General features: G+C 45.4%; 1 protein-coding gene across 2 annotated transcripts in view; it reads left to right on the top strand.

The window, feature by feature from the left end:
• Positions 1-21,538, top strand: part of ARHGEF9 (Cdc42 guanine nucleotide exchange factor 9) — a 290,941-nt gene that overhangs the window by 34,279 nt on the left and 235,124 nt on the right. For both annotated transcript variants that reach the window (XM_061598283.1, XM_061598284.1), the window contains exons 2-3: positions 6,044-8,367; positions 17,239-17,386. In XM_061598283.1, the coding sequence (XP_061454267.1) occupies positions 6,091-8,367; positions 17,239-17,386 (2,425 nt within the window). In that variant the 5' untranslated portion in view covers positions 6,044-6,090. The remainder of the gene's footprint in view (positions 1-6,043; positions 8,368-17,238; positions 17,387-21,538) is intronic.

The following is a 21,538-nucleotide window of genomic DNA, read 5'->3' as shown; positions in this document are numbered from 1 at the left end:
AATGTACCGACTCTGACTGCCAAATAAATTTTGATTGACAAGAAGCAATTTTGGGTGGAGTCGGAGTCGGACAGTGGAAAAATAGAGGAGTCGGAGTCGAAGGTTTGGCGTACCGACTCCACAGCCCTGGTGGCTACAATGGGCAGGAAAAATACCCCCATTAAGTGGTCCACCGGGACCCTCAGCAACTTTCAAGTGATTTGCGTGGAAAGAAAATTCTGGGAACCACTGCTGTGTTTTATAATTGCAGTGAGCTGCTCACGATGCCACATCTTTCTTTCTTTTTTTCTCTATATGGAAAATGGAAATGGACTGCCTTCAAGTCGATCCCGACTTATGGCGACCCTCTGGGTCCTGACGCTGTAATGTGCCCCATTGCACCTCACCCCCGCTGGCTTATCCTCACCATTCGCCCTGCTGCTGCTTGCCCTGCCTGATGAGCTGCCTGGGAAAGCCTTTAAAAACCTAGTCCAGCAACAGGATAAGGCTGCCGGTCCCTACTTTCATGAACAATAAGGCAGTGAGTGGCTACCAATCACGCCGGCTATGCCTTGTCTCCATTTCTATGGGAAAAAGTTACCGCTGAATTTGTTGGTGGGAATCACAAGTGGGGAGAGGGGCTGTTGCGCTCAGGTCTGACTTGCAGGCTTTCCGTTGAAGCATCTGGTTGGGCACTGCGAGAGCAGGATGCGGGACTAGATGAGCCTTTGGTCTGGTCTGATCCGGCAGGGCTCTTCCAATACTTGTGTGTTTGGGGGTGGGGGAGAGACATAGAGAGGGAGGGAGAATGGCCCAACAACATTGGGAATGGGGGCAAAGGGGACAAGAGATAAGGAGGGTCAATCAGTTAGAGGGGGAGTGAAAGAGGGACCCAGTGGAAGGGATTTTCCAGGGGCCCCTCAAACCTGGAAATACTTCCACATTATTTCTCTACTAGTTATGCAAACTGTATGTTCTTTATTTAATTCTGTTTTTAGATTAGCTGAAAGGGCTTCTGTCTTGTGTCCCGTAAATTGTATTTGCCCTCTGATGTCCATCTCTTTTCACTGCCTATGTCTTTCTCATCCCCCCCCTTTAAAAAAAAAAATCATTCTAACTATTCTTATGAACCAGTGATTGGCTGGAAGGTCAGGGTTCTTGCGTCTCCGCTCTTGAATTGACAAGCAAAAGGGAAGCCTCCTCCTCTACCCCTTGTGGAAGACTTAAGCATGCAGAGAGCCTCAGGGTGGTGATGGGTGGAGATTTGGCACCCGCGAAGGCTACCGTGGCTTGGTGTTGACTCGAAGGCACTTGGCGCTCCCACAGTCCTGTGGGTGCCACCCAGCCAGGATCTGGCCCTGTTGCAACTTGTTCTCTTTAGATGGGAAGAAAAAAAACAGAAATCCCTTCAAATTGTTATGAAACTTAAACATCCTGTGTGAGTGGATGCTTCCCTTGGAGTTCATCTCTCTTTTTCTCTCCTTTTCAACTCTGCCAGAAGCTCAGCCATTTATAATTGGCGAGAAACAAAATGCTGAGAGAAAAAACCAGATCTTGGCCTTCTGTGCGCTTTGCTTTCCCTGTACGACATGCAAGAACATAATTTTAGATCTTGCAGGCCTCCCTCTTCTTAGTAGTGATGGGGGAGAAATTCAGGTCAGTTTGCATTTAAAGGTCAACTTACCAATTTTACACCTTCCAAAAAAATATATGAACCGAAACACAGCCATCCTTTGACATTTGTTTTTCTTGGGATTTTGCAATGCAGTTCTCCAGCCAAGTAATGTGTACAAAAATTCATATATCAGGATGAAGTGTGCATATAAATGCATGTTAGTGAAAAATAACATACAGAAATGCATTATATTAAGGAAACTTGCTTTGCAAAAATGGGTATATTTGTCACAACGACATACAAAATGTATTTATTTGGAGAAATTCACACTAAAATGCTGAAGAATTTTCATAAGGGTTTTTTTTAAAAAAAAAAACTGCAAATTGTGGCAGAAATGCAGAGTATTTGAATTTAAGACTGGAAAAATTAGGAAATGAGAGAACTGAAAATTGACAGGTGTGTCTATCCCTACTACTTAGTTGTTGTTTTGTAAAGTGATTAGGTGTGGGTGCTTGTAAGATGCTGCATGGAGGGAAGTTGTCTCAGATGGGGGCTCCCCAAAAATCTGGCTATGGCACCTTGTGTTGAATCCGACTAAGGGCTCATCCAGACTACTGTAAAATGTGTGACACGCCCGCTATGTGTGTTCATTAGTTTTTGGTCATCCAAATGACGTCTTGCGCTGTTACGCATTTTCATGGGTTAAATCCGCTCCTTGCAATACCGGCAAAAATGCGATTTGCTGTTTAAAATCGGGAATCATCTGCTGTGCCTTCAGGAGTTAGGATGCAATACTGCGGACTTTACAGCTGATGGGCGGTTCTTGGGCGTTTCCCCTTGCCCCTTCTCCTCATTCCAGCCAGTCATGTATCTGCACTTTTGCACATGTGCGAGAATAAGCCCGGGAAAATTGAACCAATCCTCGCAATGGTGGGGTGTTGGGGGGGGTCTGCAACTACTGCGCAGATGTATTTTATTTTTTGCCAGCCTGCAAACTGGGCGGCTGCTCTGGGTGAGATCTGCAATGCACAGCAAGTGAGAAAGTGGGGTTGGTCGGTTTCAGGCTGCCTCGGAAAGCTTTGTCAATTTCATTCTACTTGCTGGGGTTTTTGCTTAAAATCAGAAAAGCATACATTCCTTTAAGTGTAATGTGGCAAATACAAACAAGGGCTTCTGGTCAGTTTCAAGCCTGCTCCAGAAAGCTTTGTCAATTTCATTCTCCCTGGGAAGAAAAGGGAGAAGGAGGGGTGTGTGTGACACTTTCTTGCTTTTTTGGAGAAATAAGTGCAATTGCCAGTGTGTGTATCTCCTTAAATATCAATAAAGGCAGAAAAGCATACATTCATTTAAGCATAATATCGCAAATACAAACAAGGCAGGCGTGAAACCGATCAGCAGCCTTTCCTTCCCAGGCGAGAACTCCTTTACAGCCATATTGTGCTTCGTTGCAAAGGGGGAGAGGAGCATATGTAATTTTTTTGCTGACCAATTGGTTGATAGGGGGAGGTTTTGGAGGCGGAGCTTGGAAAAAGCAAAAAGAATGTAGGGGTCTTACCGCTGCATGTGCGGGTGCAAAAAAGCGGTTTTTTTAAATTGGGAAAGAGGACTAAAAGGCAAAGTGAGGACTATCAGATGACAAACCGAATATGGAAACCGTGGATTATCCCTCTCCGTTTGGATAAGCCCTAAGTCATATTCAGAGCAGACCCTTTGAAATTGCCCTTTCTTCCATACTTTGCTCCACAGTCTGAGCAACTTGTCTTTTGGTGAGGACCGTTTGCCTGAACTCCTGTTCCTTTTCTGTGATTGCTGCCTTGGAATGTAACCCCTTCCTCCTACCCCTGGTTTTAGACTCTGCACCTGTTTCTGATCGAATTAGTTTGACATATGACATATGGACAGATAGGGAACCTGTGGCTCTTCAGATGTTGTTAGACTCCACCTCTTATCAGCCCCAGCCACCATGGCCAATGGCCAGGAATGATGGGAGCTGGCGTTCAACAGCATTTGGCGGAGCCACAGGTTCCCATTCATGCTGTATAGCTTGGAGCCTAACTCCAGTGAGCAAGATGTGACAAAAATAACATGCTGGGCTGAAGGTGGGGGTTTATATATTGGAAAGCAATCTGATGGGTAAAAAGGGAATTCCTACGCACAAGCTGTGTTTGCATATTATTATAGCCATGCTTTATCATGACGTGCACAAATCACAGCAAGCCTTGGGTTCACAAGCTCCTGTCTCTCTTCCCTCTTCCTGCACAGCTGTGAGGTGGTCTTCAGAAAGTGTTTGTTTCGGTATTCATAAACCACAGTCTCATATCTATTTTGAACTGAACGTCATGAGATACAAGCGATTATGGTTAGTTGAACCCAGCAAGCTTCATAAATCACTGAGTGACACTGGCTTGCTTTGAAGCTTGCCTGTTTGAAGTATGCCATTTTCACAAAAATGAAATGAAATCATTGCCTACAAAACCACATGGAGGGAAACAAATCCCTTTTTTGTTCTGCCTCTCCTAATTAGCTTTTATGGTGCCTAATGCAAAACCCCTTGGGCCTATGTGTCTGCACTTTGGCTGGTTTTTTTTTTTTTAATCCTAGGTGTACCTTTCTTATGTAAGCTATTTTCATACAGATTTCCCATAAAACAATAAAGGAGATGAAGTGAATTATCTTTTAACCACCACAAACTGTGAAGGTCGACAATGCAGGAAAACCACTGCAGATAACTCTTCTGAAATTTGGGACCATTCATCCTCTCAGAAGGGCTGTCATGCCTGCAAATTTAATCCTTTTCTGCAAAAAAAGAGAAGGTTTCTTCCTTTTTGGAACCACCCCACCTGGTTTTAAAGGTACCCAGCACAAAACCCTCTGGGCCTATTTGTCTGTAATTTGACAGACATCATCCACCACAAAGGGACTAATATATAGGGCTGTGCTCTGTATTCGGCTGAGCTGCGAACCATAACGGCCCTTTTTGGAGGCAATTGGGCCTCGGCCAAGTTGTGTTCAGCCAGCCACAGATTGCTATGGGTCTGGTTGGATGACCCAAAGCAATACATGGCTGTCAGGGAGTGGGGCATAGGGCAGGAAGAATGAGGGGGGAGGGAAGGAGGCATTGCAACATCTTGCAGAATTGATCCCCCCCATCTTGGTCATGGGGATGGGGAGGAGATGCAAGGTCTCCTTTCCCCACCTCTCTCCCTGCTACATGTTTAATTTGGGGTTTAAAACCCTAATTAAACAGTAGTCCTGCCCCTGAACCTATTTGGGAGCAAATCTGAGGTGGGGCAGGGGGTGGTCCCAAGGTCAGTCCAGGATGGGTTGGCCTGATGAACCCCAGATCAGAGCTACAGGGTGGGTGGGGGACTGTGCACAGCCCAACTAATATATATCTCCAAATTCCATTCAATTCGGTCAAAAGGAAAACAAGTTATAGCCATTTTTTAAATTTCCACATAATAGTGACTAGGAAAGGCACAAAGCTTCATTTTTCTGAATGGGATTCAGACCTTGAGGAAAATCAGACAGGCTTGAAAGTGCTGTGGACCAGATCTTGTTCTTTTCTGAAGTACCAATGGGGTCTCAGCCAAATCTTGTGGTCAGTGTATGCCCCTCTATTACTTTTCTTCCAGAAATCCAACAAGTGGGGAAAAACTCACCCTTCCACCATAAATGCACTTGCCCCCTTTTGTTCTCCATTCCCAATATTCCCCCTACCCATCCTGGTGCTGACTCTTTGGGCAAAAGTAGATGTGACACTTGTGATGTGGGTTGGCCTTGAATGATTGGTGTTTCTTGAAGAAATAGATGGCATGAGCAGGAGTTTAAGCCAGATCACGACAAGGGAAGGGGAAGGGCTTTAGCCCCTTGTCTGTGCCACTGTACTGATTGGAATTCCCTGTCCCCCTGGTAGACCTGCTATTTGCAATAGGGAGAAAGCTGCCATTCGTGCTAAAGAGAGCTTACATCCCATTGCAAATAGGTGCCAAGTGGGGACTAATGCCACAGTTGTGATCCAGCTCAGGAGGGCCCTCAACTGTCTATTTGTTAAAAGGAAAATCAAACATTCAAGGCCAAACCATGTGACCAAGTCATCTAGAGTGTATTTCCAGCTTTGCCATGAAGATTGTGTCTGCAGGTTTGGTCAATATTGTTCCTTATTCACTCCTTGAAAGCAGGTATATTCAGTACTACTGGAAACCAAAAAAAGGATTACTATAGATAGAATATTTCTGTGATTTCTTAAGAAATGTATTTGAAGACATTAATTCCTCCGCTCACAGAAAGTTTTGCATTTTTGTTTGGGGAATATTTGGGAGTTGTCTGTAAAGTAGCCCTTTCAATGATCCAGTTCTTTGATATTATTTTCAGAAATGAAACTTTCCTTTTTGTTTATTTAAAGAAGGCCCATAAACTAATTGAATTATTTTCTGTTTTTCCCTTAAGCTGTGCAGAACATAAGCATCTGGTGCCGATGGAGCTGTGACACTTGGATGCCAGGTCTGTCAGTTGGAAGTATGGAGTTTCTTGACAACTGCCAACATGGTTGCTCTAGGCCAGTTCCAAATGGATGTGGAAACAAGATTTTTCAAGCAAACCCAAAGGAGAGATGCACTGATTTTAAGTGTTCAAATTCTGGTGATTTCATTGACGATGAGAAGGAGGATGCAGCCAAATGTAAAAAAAAGGCCAGGGGCAACCGGATTTGGAATTTTGTTAGCCGTAGGAAAGGGTCGGCTATGAATAACAAAAGACCCCAGTCTATGATCCTATTTGGGCATAATACAGAGATCTTGGAGCAAAATCGTAAGATGTCATTCATGGAAAGAGTGAGGTCTTTCAAGAAGCTAAGATCATCTGGCATATCCAAGAGTGCCTCCAAAACTAAGGCTGTCATTATATCGGTGGAAACCCAGGAAAATCTTGAGCAAACAGCACTCCACCGAATTAAGAAGCTAAGTGACGGTCAGCGGCCTTACCGTCATTCCTATGCAGGCTATATTGAGGATTTGGATTCTTCTTTTGAAGATGTCGAGCTAAATAGCTGTGTGTTTGATATGGACACTAGTGAAAGTAAATGGCACAGGAATGTTGGCACTGGAATAAATAGTGACAATATTGATAATGACTGTCACAAAATGCCATCAGCTCAGAGGAGCATGGCTCCAGAGATTGAAAACTCTCAGGAATCTGGCATTGCACAAGGGGAGTCTCCACGCAGATGTCCTGTGGCTCCTCACGAAAATAGAAAAGGAAGAAGTTCTGAGGTCTGGAATTACCTCAAAGGGATTTCGTTGACGAGCAAGGACAGTTCAAAACTGCCAGACCTAAGTGCAGAACCCAATTTTCAGGATTTAGGAGATAGAACGAATAATTCCCCTCCGTATTTTGACTTTGATGTTGGATGTGAGGAGAGCAATGGCCAGCCTAAAAGGGCAAGCCATGCGGTTAAGGGCAGCCATTTTGGTGGGGTTCTTCGCTTCTTCAGCAGTGTTGCTGAGGCGGCTAGGAAATGGCGGGGCTCTCCAAAAACGATTTTGCAGGAAGAACAAAGGCCAAACTCCAGCTTTGGATGCCGAAGGCCAGAGCTGTCCCCTCACCAGGAGCCTTTGGTCATTGTGAATGATAAAGCCAGTGGTTTCTCTTCCCCAGGATTGTCTCCAGATTCTGGGATCTGGGATAACCATAGTTCAAAAAGCTCTGCCAGCAAAGGGCCACTGGAAGGAAGCACAAATGCTGAGGTTTCCCATGAAGTCTTCAGTGAGAATAGCAGTTTCAATGAAACGTCCATTTCACCCCCTGGCACAAGTTTGCCTGCCTTTCCCCTCTCAGACTTTCCTAACAACTGTACGTTCCTTGGTATGCATGGTCTAGCTATGGATGTGTCACAGATTCAAGATCCGCTTCTTAATAAAGTAGCTAACTGGGGCTTAAGTACTGCTGCAAGAGACACCTGGGTATTAGGTTCTTGGGTCCAAGGCAATCCTCAGCTCTCTGCTGATACCCTAGCAGACCCCCAGAGCTTGGACGTTAGTGGCTCAAAGCCTGAGGATTTGACCAAGATGGATGTTACGGATAGCAAAACTGCTTCCCGTCTGAATCATGAAGAGTGGTGCGACACTGAGACAGATTTGAAAGGTTTGTGTAAAATTGATCAGGGTACGCTGGGCCTAAGCATTGCATCAGAAGATGTTAATGTACCAAGTAGTGTTGCTGATGCTCCAGATTCGACTGCTACTGTAGTACATGCTCGGGCTCTCTGTAGGGCTGCAGTAGATAAAGAGCACCTGGCCAGAATTTCACTGGTTACCCCAGATCTAGAGTTGATGGCACCAACAAACTCAGATACTATATTAGTGGATAACAAGATTCTGGAGAGCATTCCGACGGATTCCCAACACTTGGCCAGTATACAAGCAGATAGTCAGGATTTAGCAAGGACTCGAGCAGGTGCCCCCAATTCAGAAAGGTGTCTTGTCAATACTCAGAACATTAGTACTACTCTGTCAGCTCCTCGAGGCTTGAGCAGCATCTTGGAGGATGTTCACAGCCCTTGTGCATCTGCCTCTTTACGATGCCCAAGCCATGACCAACAAGTGCCAGATCAAGAGAATTTCCCTGTCAGAATGAATGGAAACACCTTCCCGTTACAACCGGATCCAGTGTGGAAATCTTGCAAATCGCAACACTCTAAGTACAGGGGAATTCGTCATCCGATCCAGATGAGCGTGTGTACAATTGTCTCCTTCGATGAATTCAACAGTGGGAAGGTAGGATCTTGTTCCAGTTTGTCAGCTTAGTATCGTTTTGGCATGTTGCCTCTTACCCTGTTCCTTCTACTATTTAAACAAAGCAGTGTGCTCAGTGTTCTATTTGCATCTCTCTCAAATTCTGAGATCAGAAAAGCTGGTTCTGCTTCCCGTAGAACTATTTGATAATGTTTTCTTATTTTGCATAATTCTGTTCCCGCTTGTCATGAGTGCAGTTGTTTCTATGGATTGTAGACACAATAACCACTGCATTATGCTGCCCCCTTACTGGGTAATTAATTATAAGGGTCAAACAACAAAATATCCTCTAACAGCCTTTACCAACCTGGTACCCTCCAGATGTTTTGGACTACGACTCCCATCCGTCTAGCCAGTATGACCATGCTGAGTGGGGCTGATGGGAGTTGTAGTCCAAAACATTGGGAGGGCACCAGGTGGGCCAAGGCTATGTTAAAAGAACTGTGACTTACATTTAAAAACAAACACGCACTAAATGTGGTTTCAAAGGAGGTGTTGGTCACCACGGGCAAGTGTGCCCCAGGAATTTTGCACCCCTGTATGTATTCAGCATTTCTTCTTACTGCATAATCTCTCTATAATATTAGACCCCTGGGAGCTAAAGGTTAAGAGCTTGCCTGTTCTTGCTTTGTTCTTTCTGTGGGTTTGTTTCGCTTTGTGGGTCTTCCCTCTGCTGTTCAGGAGACAACCCTTCCAGTGAGCCCCTGCTAACGTGTTAAGCCTCTCTTCTGTGCAAACGCCCTGCCGTCTTCCTCATTTGTAAGCCTCTGTCCAACTTGAAATAAAACTGAAATGGGTTGAGAAAGAGTTTGACGATGGAGGAAGGTGGCTTTTTCTTGGTGGTTTTCAAAGAAAAATGTGGCCTCAAGCATGTGGTGGGTGGGGGCACCTTCTCGGAGAGTGGGTGATCTGTGTGGGGCACATGCCAGTGAGGTCAGAGCCCCAGTTGGGTGAAGCCAGAGCTGAAAGTGGGTGGGGAACCCCCTGTTGTCTCTTTCTGTACCCCTTTTACCCCTCCTTTTACGCTAAGGTGCACGTGAGATTTGGCTGCAGGTTACCAAATCTGGCATTTCAGCGATTTCACACACTGTGACATATCTTCAGCTGCTGGTGAAAAAAGACAACGTCTAAGCAAATTGATAGGAGAATTATATCTTTAGTGAAAAGGATAAACCTGCTCTTGGTTCTTAAATCAGTGCAAGGCAATGTGTTGCAGAGTAAAGGAATATAGCATACAGAAGGCAGATTAGAGCCTTTACCAGTATATAGTATTTAGGATGTATATCTCAGGCAGTAATCCTAATGGGCATAGGACCAGATCATCTAAAGCTGTGGTGGCAAACCCGTGGCCTTCCAGATGTTGCTGGACAACAATTTCCATCATCCCTGACCATTGGCTACGTTGGCTGGGAGAGTTGGGAGTTGTAGTTTGGCAACATCTGGAGGATCACAGGTTAGCCACCCTGATCTAACGGACCACTTGTGCCCTTATGAACCTACCTGAGTCCTAACATCATTATCAGAGACTCCACCCACTAGTCTGTCATTGGTTAAGATCAGATTGGTTGGTACCAGAGGCAAGGCTTTCTCAGTGAAGGTTACACAGTTGTGGAACTCTCTCTTTTCGCTGGCTCTTAGGTATTCTCCCGATTGGTTTTTAACCTGTTCGAAATGGTGTGTATTGTCACTGTATCATTTGCACTCTCTCCCATTGTGAACCTCCTTTGTTGGGGGATATCTTTAAAGGTGGGATAAAAATAACTTAAATTACGGTAGGGCCCCGCTTTACGGTGCTTCGCTTTACGGTGCTTCGCTAATGCGGCGATCTCATTTAGACACAATTAGATTAAAGCCCCAATCATAAGGCACTTGTTCCGCTTTTACGGTGGTTTTCGGGCGTCGCGCGCCATTCTATTCAATGAGTTCCGCTTTTCAGCGGTTTTCACTTTTCAGCGGGGGTCCGGAACGTAACCTGCCATATGAGTGGGGCCCTACTGTAACAGGTCTCTCTGTCTCTTAAATAATAAAAATGGAGCTGTTACAATGGTGTCCCTATATCCATCTTTGAAATTTTGAATCTGGGCTGGATCTTCCTTAGAAGAAGACAGTCTAGGATTGTCCCCAAATATTCCCATCTGGCCAGCTGTGGGGTATTTTGGGTGCAGAAGTGGCTCTGCCCCACTTGGCAGGTGGGTAGCTGTTCCTTATCAGGAGGGAGAAGGCAAGGAAGCATGGAGGCTGGCAGCACAAGGCAAATGTGCTTGCCTCCTTCCCCTCTCCCTTCCTTGTGAGCAAGTGACCCACCTTCCAGGAAGATAGTGCAGCGTAGCGGCTCTGCACCACCTGGCAAGCCACTTCTGCCTGGGTGATGTGAAAGCATTTAAAAATGTCCTGATCAAAGCTGTCAAATACATTTGGCAGCTGTTCTCTGCTCTCAGTCATTCTCCTGAACTTTGACAGCTAGCAGGGAGAAGGGGCTGAATCTCTGTAATCACAGTTTGATCTGACTGTCGCATCTCCATGATTCCCCCCAGGCAGACACACAAATGTGTGCAAAATATCTGCTTGGCTTGTGTTTTTCTGTGTCTCTTATGGTTGTGGCGAGCTTGTTGCAGCTTTGCAAAAACACTCCCGGTCCAGCCAAGGGGCTGAGATAATATAGCAGGAAGCCCCTCCCCCGAAAAAGCCAGACAAGCACAGGGATCGAGGCGATAAGAGCAACCTGTTGACTCCTGGGTCTTCCGGCCTCAAGCATTCAGGAGCCTCCTGCTATTTTTGGCCAGAAGAACATCAAGGGCAAAAGGGACGCAAATAACCTTCCCCGGCCTTTAACAATCAAGTTTTTGCAGGCCCAGTTAAAGCGATGTCTAGAGAATTAAACAACCGGATGTATTTCAGTGATATTCTAGTTAGGGAAGAGATCAGAACAGTTGCCAGCCAGCTTCCACACTTGGGAGAAGGGGTGGCATCATGCGCGAAACTTAAAAGGCTGCACAGAAGGAACCCTCCAGGAATGTTTATATTAATCTGCCTTTTTGCTGCTGTTTCTCCCACAGGGGGTGCGACGGCTGGGTAAACATTGTCAGGAAACCATCTTGAAGTGCTGGTCTGTTTGGAGGGTGGACAAACCTGTCCATTTCAGTTTCTCTAACACCCCCCCCCAGTCTTAAGCTCAGTGTGCCACATTTTCACATCATTTTGCAGGACAATGTGTATGCATTTTCATGCGCATTGCACCTAATATGCACATGTTTCCAAAGTTTATATCCAAAGTTTATTTCCGAAGTTTAAATTGGACCTATGATGGAGGGGAAGAGATCAGGATCAGGTTTGTGGTATGTGGGAGGGTTCTGGAAACCCTTTGGTCTCCTGCTGAACAATGGAAGTGGACTGCCTTCAAGTCGATCCTGACATATGGAGACCCTATGAATAGGGTTTTCATGGTGATCGGTATTCAGAGGGGGTTTACCATTGCCTGCCTCTGAGGCTGAAAGGCAGGTCCAAGGTCACCCAGTGAGCTTCATGGCTGCGTGGGGATTCGAACCCAGGTCTGCACACCACGGTCCTAATCTCTCTCCCCCTGCACACACACAGAGCTGCATTTAAAACTTTTAAAATGATGCAGGTTAATTGCATTCACACCATTAAAATAACACTTACTTTGGAATGGAATTCTGCAGCTTAGTTGTATTGGCATTTCACCACTGGTCTTTCTCTATCCTGTCCCATTCAGGCCAGCAACATGTTTTCCCCAAACCATGCTTAAATATTAAACATTTTTAAGATTCTGTTGTTATTTGCAAGAAAAAAACCCCACTGTGCCATCCAGTGGTAAGTTGCCCAAGGCCAAGGGAATTGAAGATTTATTGATTGATTTATTATTTGATTTATATCCTGCCCTTCCTCCCAGCAAGAGCCCAGGGTGACAAGATTCTGACTGCTTTATGAAAAGAGCAGTAGTGAGAGGCTCTTGCATAAAACTAGCTACCTGTAGGAACGGATCTTTGTTTCCACTAAGGCTCTGGTCCAGTGCATCTATATTTCTTAACAGCAATTGTTTTAAGTACACACATACGTTTTTTCTACTGTAGTCTTTGATTGCCCTCTGCAGGCTGCAGATGAAATGAAACTTTTTGTTTTCAGGGATTTTCAAAGCATAATTTTCCCAAGTGGGTGAGATAGAAATTTTTATGTAAATAAAATATGGGGGCATGGAATTTGTGTTTGGGTTTTTTTTTTTGCAGGGTGGGGTGGGGTGGGGCTGATCTGCATTGGAGAAGATTTTTCAGGGCTTGTGAAACTTGCCAATTATTTGAGGTGGACTTTACATGCCAGTGTGGTGTAGTGGTTAAGGTGTTGGTCTACGCCCTGGGAGACCAGGGTTCGAATCCCCACAAGCCATGAATCTCACTGAGTGACCCTGGGCCAATCACTGCCTCTCAGCCTCAGAGGAAGGCAATGGTAAACCCCCTCTGAATACCGCTTACCGTCTCCATAAGTCGGGATCTACTTGAAGGCAGTCCATGTGTCATGTTTACATGCCTCCAAAATCTATTTCTTAGCCTGGATTATTAGAATTTCACTGGCATACCTGTTCCCATCTTGAACTGTGTCCTGGTGTGATGTATCAGCATGTGGATACTGCCTCTTCTCCGTCTGATGGAAGCTGTGTATTTTTGAGCTGTCAAACTGAGGAAATAGCATTGCTCATATGACATATGTTGGAAGATTGAGGACAGACAAAAGAGAGTACTTCTTCAGGGCCGGTTCTAAAGGGTGGCCAGGTGGGGCACTGGCCCGACGGCCCCTGAAGCTACGGGGGGCCCCTCAGCCGCCCCTCAGCTCCCGTTCCGTGATCCGCGCTCCCCCCCACCTACCTGTCTGCTGTCTTTTACCATTGCCCTTAATGAAGATGGCAGCCGCAGTTTCCCTAAGGTACTGAAGCCCCTGCCGCCATCTTAGTTGATGGCAGAGATGCTCACGCGTAGCACGCACGCATGCCATCAACAAAGATGGCGGTGGAGGCATCATCCCCTTAGGGAAACCATGGCTGCCATCTTCGTTAAGGGCAATGGTAAAAGACAGCAGACAGGTAGGTGGGGGGTATCGGGGCGTGCGCACGCATACACACACACACACACACATGCCAGGGCCCAGGGCAAGCTGATGCCCAAGGGCCCCGGCATCCCTCGAGCCGGCCCTGTACTTCTTCATGCACCACACAGTTAAACTATGGACTTTGCTCCCACAAGAGGCGGCGATGGCAACCAACTTGGTTAGCTTTACAAGAGGATTAGACAAATTCATGAAGGAGAAGGCTATCAATAGCTACTGACCCTGATGGTTATGCTCTGCCTCCATAGGCAACATGCTTCTGAATTCCAGTTGCTGGAATTCCGGGGGGGGGGAGAATTGTCTTGCGCTCATAACTAGCTTTTGGGCTTCCAAAGGCATCTGGATGGCCACTGTGAGAATAGGATACTGAACTAGAGGGGCCACTGGATTGATCCAGTAGGCTCTTCTTATGTTCTTATGATATATGTGGGGATGTGAACGCAGACAATGGAGCCAGAAATACAGGCAGGATGATACCTGCTGGTCCTGACCCAACCTCCATATCTGCAGAGCCAATGCCAATGCTTTAAACGTTCATGTTAACAAGGAACTAGTTCTAGTCTGTCTTTTTTCAAAATGAACTAGTTCATGAAAAGTTCATCCTCTGCAACAAAGGTTCCTCCATTCAGAAACTTATAAGCTGCTGTGCTGAAGTATAGGGTCCAAAAGTAAATCAGAGGCTATGAACAAGTAGTCAGATGTCTAAAAGACAGAATGCCAATAGGTGAAGGTTTCCTGATAATTGTATTTCCATGCTAGAATAGACTTAACAGAAAGCACCATTCACTTTGCTCCTGTACCTATACATTTTGCTGGAAGCTGCTCCTCTTGGAAAAGATTGAATCTCTTTAGCAGGGAAATGCCTCACTTTTCTTCCTCCTGATTGCTTAGCAACAGTGATTAAGGCTGCAGTGCAATACATGTCTGCTCAGAAGTAAGCTCCATTGGGTTCAGTGGGACTTTCTTCTAGGTAAGTGTGTATTGTATTGAAGTCTAGGTGATCTTAGAAATAGCAGTCCCTCTGTATCTGCCTAATGAGCCTTAGAACCCTGCCTCCATGCTTTGCTTTCTCACTTCCTTTATAGATGTCTGATTGTTGGCAAGTTTGTGTGTTTTAATGAAAGGTAGGGGTCTGGGCCCGCTGCTACAGGGGGAAGAAATGAACATGATGATGAACTCGAAAGCGTTCAGAGTTCTACCTCCAAATAAACTTAATTTGCCTTTACTTCACCCAACAATTATGGGAACTACTTTCAGGTGTAGTTGAGAGATTTTTAAACAAGTTCAGGGTGGGGCCTACCAATTCCACCCTGAAGAAGCACATCCAACTTTATTGTTGCAGACAGTACTGAACATTCATTTTTATGCATCATTCCTTGCTCACAGAGCCTGTTCGATGATACGGATTGTTGTGTAGCCTGATTGCAATCACAGTGGGTAAGAAATTAAAGGCTCATGTAACAGTAGTATGTTATATACGCGCTGCTGGGAGGAAGGGCGGATATAAATCAAATAATAAATAAATAAATAATAAATAGTATCAACAAATTCCGGCAGGGCTTTCTTCTTAGCAAGTTTTTTTCTCCAAGTTTGAAATCCTGGAATTGGTAGGGCATCCTCTGATGCAGTGATCTTGAATGTGGATCCTGTTGTGGCTGTTGCTTTGGCTTCTAATCACATCTCTGCTACCTGACCCCAAGTGTGTGAATGAGATGGTTTCCCATGTTATTCTGCTGCTTGAAATTGCCACAAAGTTCTTGGCTCTTAGATTATTTACCGCCCCTGAATTGCAGCATTGATTGACAAGCAGAGCAAGCTCGGATATGGGTTTTGAATTGATTGGTTAGCACTGCATCAATCAGCTCCTCTATATTTAGGTCTTCTGTGACATAATAGTCTGTTAGCAAGAACAGTTGGTCATAACGGAATCTGTGGTCCTTAAAGCTCACCTCGGCCCACTGTACTTGAAGACTAACTGGAATTGGTGGGTAGAAATCAAGAAATCACTATGACCTTCCATACCCCAGATGACGCTTCTTTCTCTGTGGGATTATACGTTAATTTCAACTCCCTCCGTTTCTCATTTTCCTAATGTTAAATTCAGTTCTCCATATTTCTGCAGCAATTTGCATTTTTTTATCCTCATGAAAATTCTTCAGCATTTTAGTGTGAATTTCTCCTAAGAAATACATTTTTTTGTGTGCAGTTTTGACCAACATACACATTTTTTGCAAGCAATTTCTCCTAATATAATGCATTTTTGGCATGTTATTATCACCAATATAGTCATTTTCTGGCCACTTTCCCCAAATATATACATTTTTGTAAACATTGCTTTGTTGGAGAATTGTATCACAAAATTTGGATAAGTGTGACTTTCGCAGGATGGCTGTGTTTCAGTTCTCATATTGTTTTGGAAAGTGTGAATTTGGTAAATTCAGCTTTAAATGCAAACTGAATGAAAAGGGCCCATGCAGGAAGAAAAATAAAATGTAGTTTGAGTTCCTAATGGTCTGTCAGATGTGGCTGGTGGCCTGTTCTGGGCTTGGTTGGTCACACAATGTTTAAATTCTCACTCACCTGCAGACCTTGTTAGGTAATCTTGGGTTAGTTCTAAACTACCTTGCAGGGTTATTCTGTGGATATAAATGGGATGATTAATCTCATATGCTGTGTTGAGCTTCTAGGAGGGTGGCAGTTTGCTAGTGTAAAATGTATAGTTTCCATGGACTGACCATTTGCGTTTTTTTCTTCAAAAAAACCCCTCATGCAAATTATCCAACACTTTGGTGTGAATTTCTTCTAATAAACAAATTTATGTAGGCAGTTTTGACTAATGGACACATTTTTGCAAGCTGTTTCTCTTCATATAATGCATTTTTGTATGTCATTTTCACTCGTATAGTCATTTTAAGCACACTTTCCTCTAACATAAAGCATGTTTGTTAACATTGTTCAGTTACGAACTGCTTTGCAAAGTTGAATATGTGCTGATTTCAAAGGAATTGACGCCTTTCAATTCTCATATTGTTTTGCAAAGTGAACATTTCATAGATCAGGCTTGAAATGTGAACTGAATCGAATTTCTTGTCCATCCCTAGAGGGGAGCACCTTATTTTTTAGTATAGGCAGATGCTGACAGGGACAGACAAACGTACTACATTTTAAAGTGTACCCCCAATCATGTGTGAATGCAGCAGAGGCATCTCAAGTCTTTTCTGCTGCTCATCAGGCTTTTTCATCAGGACGTCAGGTTGGCCTAGCTCTCTGGTGAGTGTACATTGTGTAGTAAACCCAGGACTGCCTTGTGTGATGTGTAAAAAGGGTCACAGCGCAGAGTAACAGTGGAATTCACTCCCACAAGAGGCAGGGATGGCTATTAACTTGGATGGCTTCAAAAGGGGATTGGGCAAATTCATGGAGAACAAAGGCTATCAAGGGCTGCTAGCTGTGGTGGCTATGTTCTGCCTCCACTTTCTCTTTGTGTACCAGTTGCTGGGAATTGCAAGGAGGGAAAGTGTTGTTGCACTCATGTTCTGCTTCAAGGTTCCTAGAAGAGGCATCTGGTTGGCCACTGTGAGAACAGGATGCTGGACTAGATGGGCCACTGGCCTGATCCGGCAGGCTCTTCTTATGTTCTTATTCCTGAAACTTGATGATTTCTTAAAACTCGTGCAAATTTTGGGAAATAATTCCTCCCCCCCATTTTGTTCTCTTCTTCTTCCTCCTCTTCCCCAGCCACTGTCTCACCCCCTTCATCCATCACCAGAAAATCCACCTTTCAAACTCCTCTTGGACAGATGCCAGTCTTTGCCCCTCTCCCAAAGTACCCCAATGGGGCTGGATCAGCTTGGCCGGAAGCGGAGATTGCTACTGAGCGCTGGTGGTAAGTAACATTTTACACGGGCTCCTTCTAACCAAAGCCACTTGCTTTGAAAGGAGAGATCGTGATGGGCTGGTGGTGGAGGGGAAACATGACGGAGTTCTATAAAAATTATGCATGGCATAGAGAAAGTGGATTTACGATACATTTTTCCTTCCTCTCTCATAACCCTAGAACTTTGGGTCGTCCAACAAAATCAGTGGACGGTAGACTCAGCACAGTTACTCATGCAACGTTCAGTTAATTTGTGGGAATCACTGCCAGTGGACAGGGTGGTGGCTGCTGCCTTTGTTGGTTTTATAAAGGGGTTAGACAAATTCACAGCAAAGTTGTAAGCTGTTATAGGGTCATATGCACTCTCCGGTTTCAAAGGCAGCATGCCACTGAATATCAGTTGCTGGGAATGACAGCAGGAGGGGGCTGTTGTCTTTAAGCCCCATTTGTGGGCTTCCCAGAGGCGTCTGTGTATACACACACACACACACACACAGAGTACATTATTGAATTTTACTGTTTAGGCAGCTGAGTACCTGAGCAGAGATTTGAACTGTATGTTTTACCGACTCACATCCATTGCTCTTCCCTGCCCCCCCTCCCAGACTCTTACTTTGGGTCATAGCTCTTTTGCAGCCTTCTCTAACCTGGTGCCTTCCAGATGTTTTGGACTATAACTCCCATCAGCCCCAGACTGCATAGCCCAATGCTCAGGGACTTGTAGCCCCAAACATCCGGAATGCACCAGGTTGGGGCAGGCTTGTCTAAGAGCTACATGCTCTCCCTACCTCGATGTTGAGCCCCAGCACTCCCAGGTGGATCAGGGAGGGGAGTCGGTCAAGCCCCAGCTTCCCCAGATGGAGCAGGGGGAGGAATCAGAGGTAGATGAGGCTTTCGAGGACAATGAGGTAGGGGGTGTCGTTGACAGTCTGCCAGTTCCCACGGGCAGTTCTCCTGCTGAAGCAGACCTCGCTCCATCTACAGACACTCCAACAGAGGTGATGACCTGGTGTGCGTGCCAACTCCACCCCCCCCCGGACTCCCTGCCTGGCACTTCAAACGCTTTCCTGCCTCCTGAAGCCAAACCAGCACGTATCGAGCCAATACTGTCAGATGAGCCGGCGGAGGCTCACCCCCCTTCGCCCTGCGCGAGACACCACGAAAAGCGGGTCTGCGAGAAGGTGGGACTTCGCAGGAGTCAGAGATTGCGAGCGAAGACCTTCCCTACTTAAGGCGGCGCCCCCCTGACTCAGTTGCTGCGTCAACTTCCTTCACACGCCGCAGGGTACGCCTAGGTAGCTTAGTTAGGGACTGTAGTGAGTTAGCATAGCTAATAATAATAATAATAATAATTTAATTTCTGTGTCGCCTATCTGGCCAATGGCCACTCTAGGCGACGTACATCTTTGTTTCAATAAAATACATCATAATAAAACAATACAACGATAAAACTATAAAACTATAAACAATGACAGTTCAGAGTACTAGGCAATTTATCATAGTGATTAACCCTCCCCGGAAGTCCCAAAGGCCTGTCTGAAAAGCCAGGTCTTCAAGGCCTGGCGGAATACATTCAGGGAAGGGTCTATGAAACACACTGCCTTTAAAGTAACTGTTACTCTAATAAAACAGGAATTAATTCCAGTCTCGCCTCCGTCTTGTGTCTCGCACTCTGGGCAGGACACTCGATTAACACGAGGTGCACTCCTTTGACATGACGGAGGAAACTGAGCAAAATCAAGGCTGAACTTTATTGAGGGATTTCACCACAAATCCAGCTGCTTGAAGTAGGTGGTCTCCTCCCTGAAAGCGATGACAGGCTCTGGGGAGAGAACTGAGGTGTGCATTTTGCAATGTGCTGAGGCCACGTGCAGCCGGCTGACTCAGGAGCCTGCCTAGGCAGCAGCTGTGGAGCTGCACGTGGGACGTGTGCGTCTGTGCAGCCACTGTCTCCCAGTGGGTGTCACTCCAAGCAAGGGCAGTGTAAAAAAAGAGGAAGCGGGTCCACCCTCTATCAAAAGGCAGCCGTGCCTCTCTGGAAATCATGAAGGCTGCTCTTCTTACAACACAGGCTAGGGGGAGTTTGATTCCTGGCTTCATTTGAATTGTATATTTTAATTTTAGAAACCTAGATTCTTTGCTAGGTATACTTCCCAAATTCTCCTCGTCCACATTCTCCTCCAGATGTTGGAGTTTTGAACGATGTGGTCTTGGTTCCAAAGTGGAACTGATGCATTAGAGCAAGGGTGAAGAACCTGAGGCCCTCTGGGTGTTGCTGGATGCCAGCTCTCATCATCACTGGCCATGCTGGGTGTGGCTGATGGGAGATGGAGTCCCAAAAATATATAGACCATATATTCCCCACCTCTGCATTACCAAATCCTTCATTGTTGCAGGGTATTTTTCCCCCACTCCCAAACTTGTTGAACGTTGCATGTTGTCCATGCAGTTCTTTCACATGTGTTTTCCCTCCCACTCTCTGCATGTATGCATTTTGGCTGAACATCAGGAGAAACATCCTCACTGTTAGAGTAGTACGACAATGGAACCAGTTACCTAGGGAGGTGGTGGGCTCTCCAGCGTTAGAGGCATTCAAGAGGCAGCTGGACAGCCACCTGTTGGGTCTGCTTTAGCTTGGATTCCTGCCTCAGTGGCCTTATAGGCCCCTTCCAACTCTATGATTCTTTGATAAAATATTGCTAAAAAAGATGACATTGGAAGACATAGTTGCATATCTGATTGCATTCAAGATTCTTTGATGCGATGTACTACCAATGCACAGGAGTGCACATGTACACTGGTTGACACAGAGGGGATGAAATGAACTCTAGGAGGAGGAGGAGGCAGGAGGCTTTACATGTTCCATTTCTGGAATTAATTTTAGGACGCTCCTGTAGGTCAGAAGCGGCTAACCTGTGTTGAACTTCAGCTCCTGTTAGCCAAGAGCAGCATGGTGAATATTACGGATGTCAGAGAATCCCAACAGAAATGGGAGCAGAAATCACTGATGTTTGCTTATCCCATGTCCGGAATGGAAATCAACTGCGCAAATAAAATTGGGATATGCTGCTGTTGTTGTTTTCCGTCCACAAACCACAGGAACTGATGACGTCTCCCTCCCCCCATTTGGATTGCATTTCCTTTGCATTGGAATGTATGGTGCAGAATAACAGGATAATAACTGATTTATTTATTTAAATCAACAAAAGTTATATACTGCCTGATTGTGAAAAACCTCTAAGCCAGTGGTTCCCAAACTTTTCCCCCCATGGTGCCCTTGAAACTTGCTCAGGATCTTGGTGGACTGCTTAATGTTTTTTTTCTGTCTGTTGTAGCAATGTATGATTTCTGATTGTATTTTTGTTGCTTCTTTTGTTTCTTACATGGTATTTTATTGTATTGGAATTGGAATTCTGTAGAATTGAAATTATAAGTCTTCACAGACATGCTGCAGATCACCTCTGGCAGTCCGCAGGCCACATTTTGGGAACCCCTGCTCTAAGCGGTTTACAAAATTTTGTAAAGTTTGTGTGCAATTTTAATTTTTTCAGAAAGTTACATAATTAATCGCATAATTACATCATTATGCCAGATTCTGTCACAGTGGACAGCAAGATGAATAACGTAGTTTTTGACGGAAGCCAAACCGCTGCAGAATGGAAACAAGTGGCAAACACGGGTCAGAACAAAAATCGATGCCTTCTTACAGCTGTAGCCCGTTGTCAGGGATGATGGGAAATGGAGTCCAAGAACATGTGGTAGGCCAGTGCTTAGCCCCATCCCCTTCTAGGTAAAATGAATATTGAAAAGATTGGCACGCAAGGCACTACAGATTCATGCAACCACATAGGACTGGAATGGCGGAAAGCCCCTCATCCCTATTCCTCACCCAGTCCACCTTCTTCTCATTGCAGTTTCTGGTGCAGTCATAAGATGCTGTGGAAAGCACGGTCCCATGCACTGGGGCTGATGGGAGCTGGAGCTCCGACAACAGAAGCACAGAATCTCCACCCCTGACCTAGACAGTCCAGCATCTTGCTGCCAACAGTGGCCAAGCTGAAGCTTCTAGGAAGCCCATAAACAGGGTATCCACCACATCAAATTGGTCCTCAGTAGCTGGGGTGACGATGTACCACATGTGGGCCACATGGGGTCCTTTTG

Source organism: Rhineura floridana, chromosome 16, assembly GCF_030035675.1.
Source record: "Rhineura floridana isolate rRhiFlo1 chromosome 16, rRhiFlo1.hap2, whole genome shotgun sequence".
Taxonomy (NCBI): Eukaryota; Metazoa; Chordata; class Lepidosauria; order Squamata; family Rhineuridae; genus Rhineura; species Rhineura floridana.
This window is presented reverse-complemented; position numbering and strand designations above follow the sequence as displayed.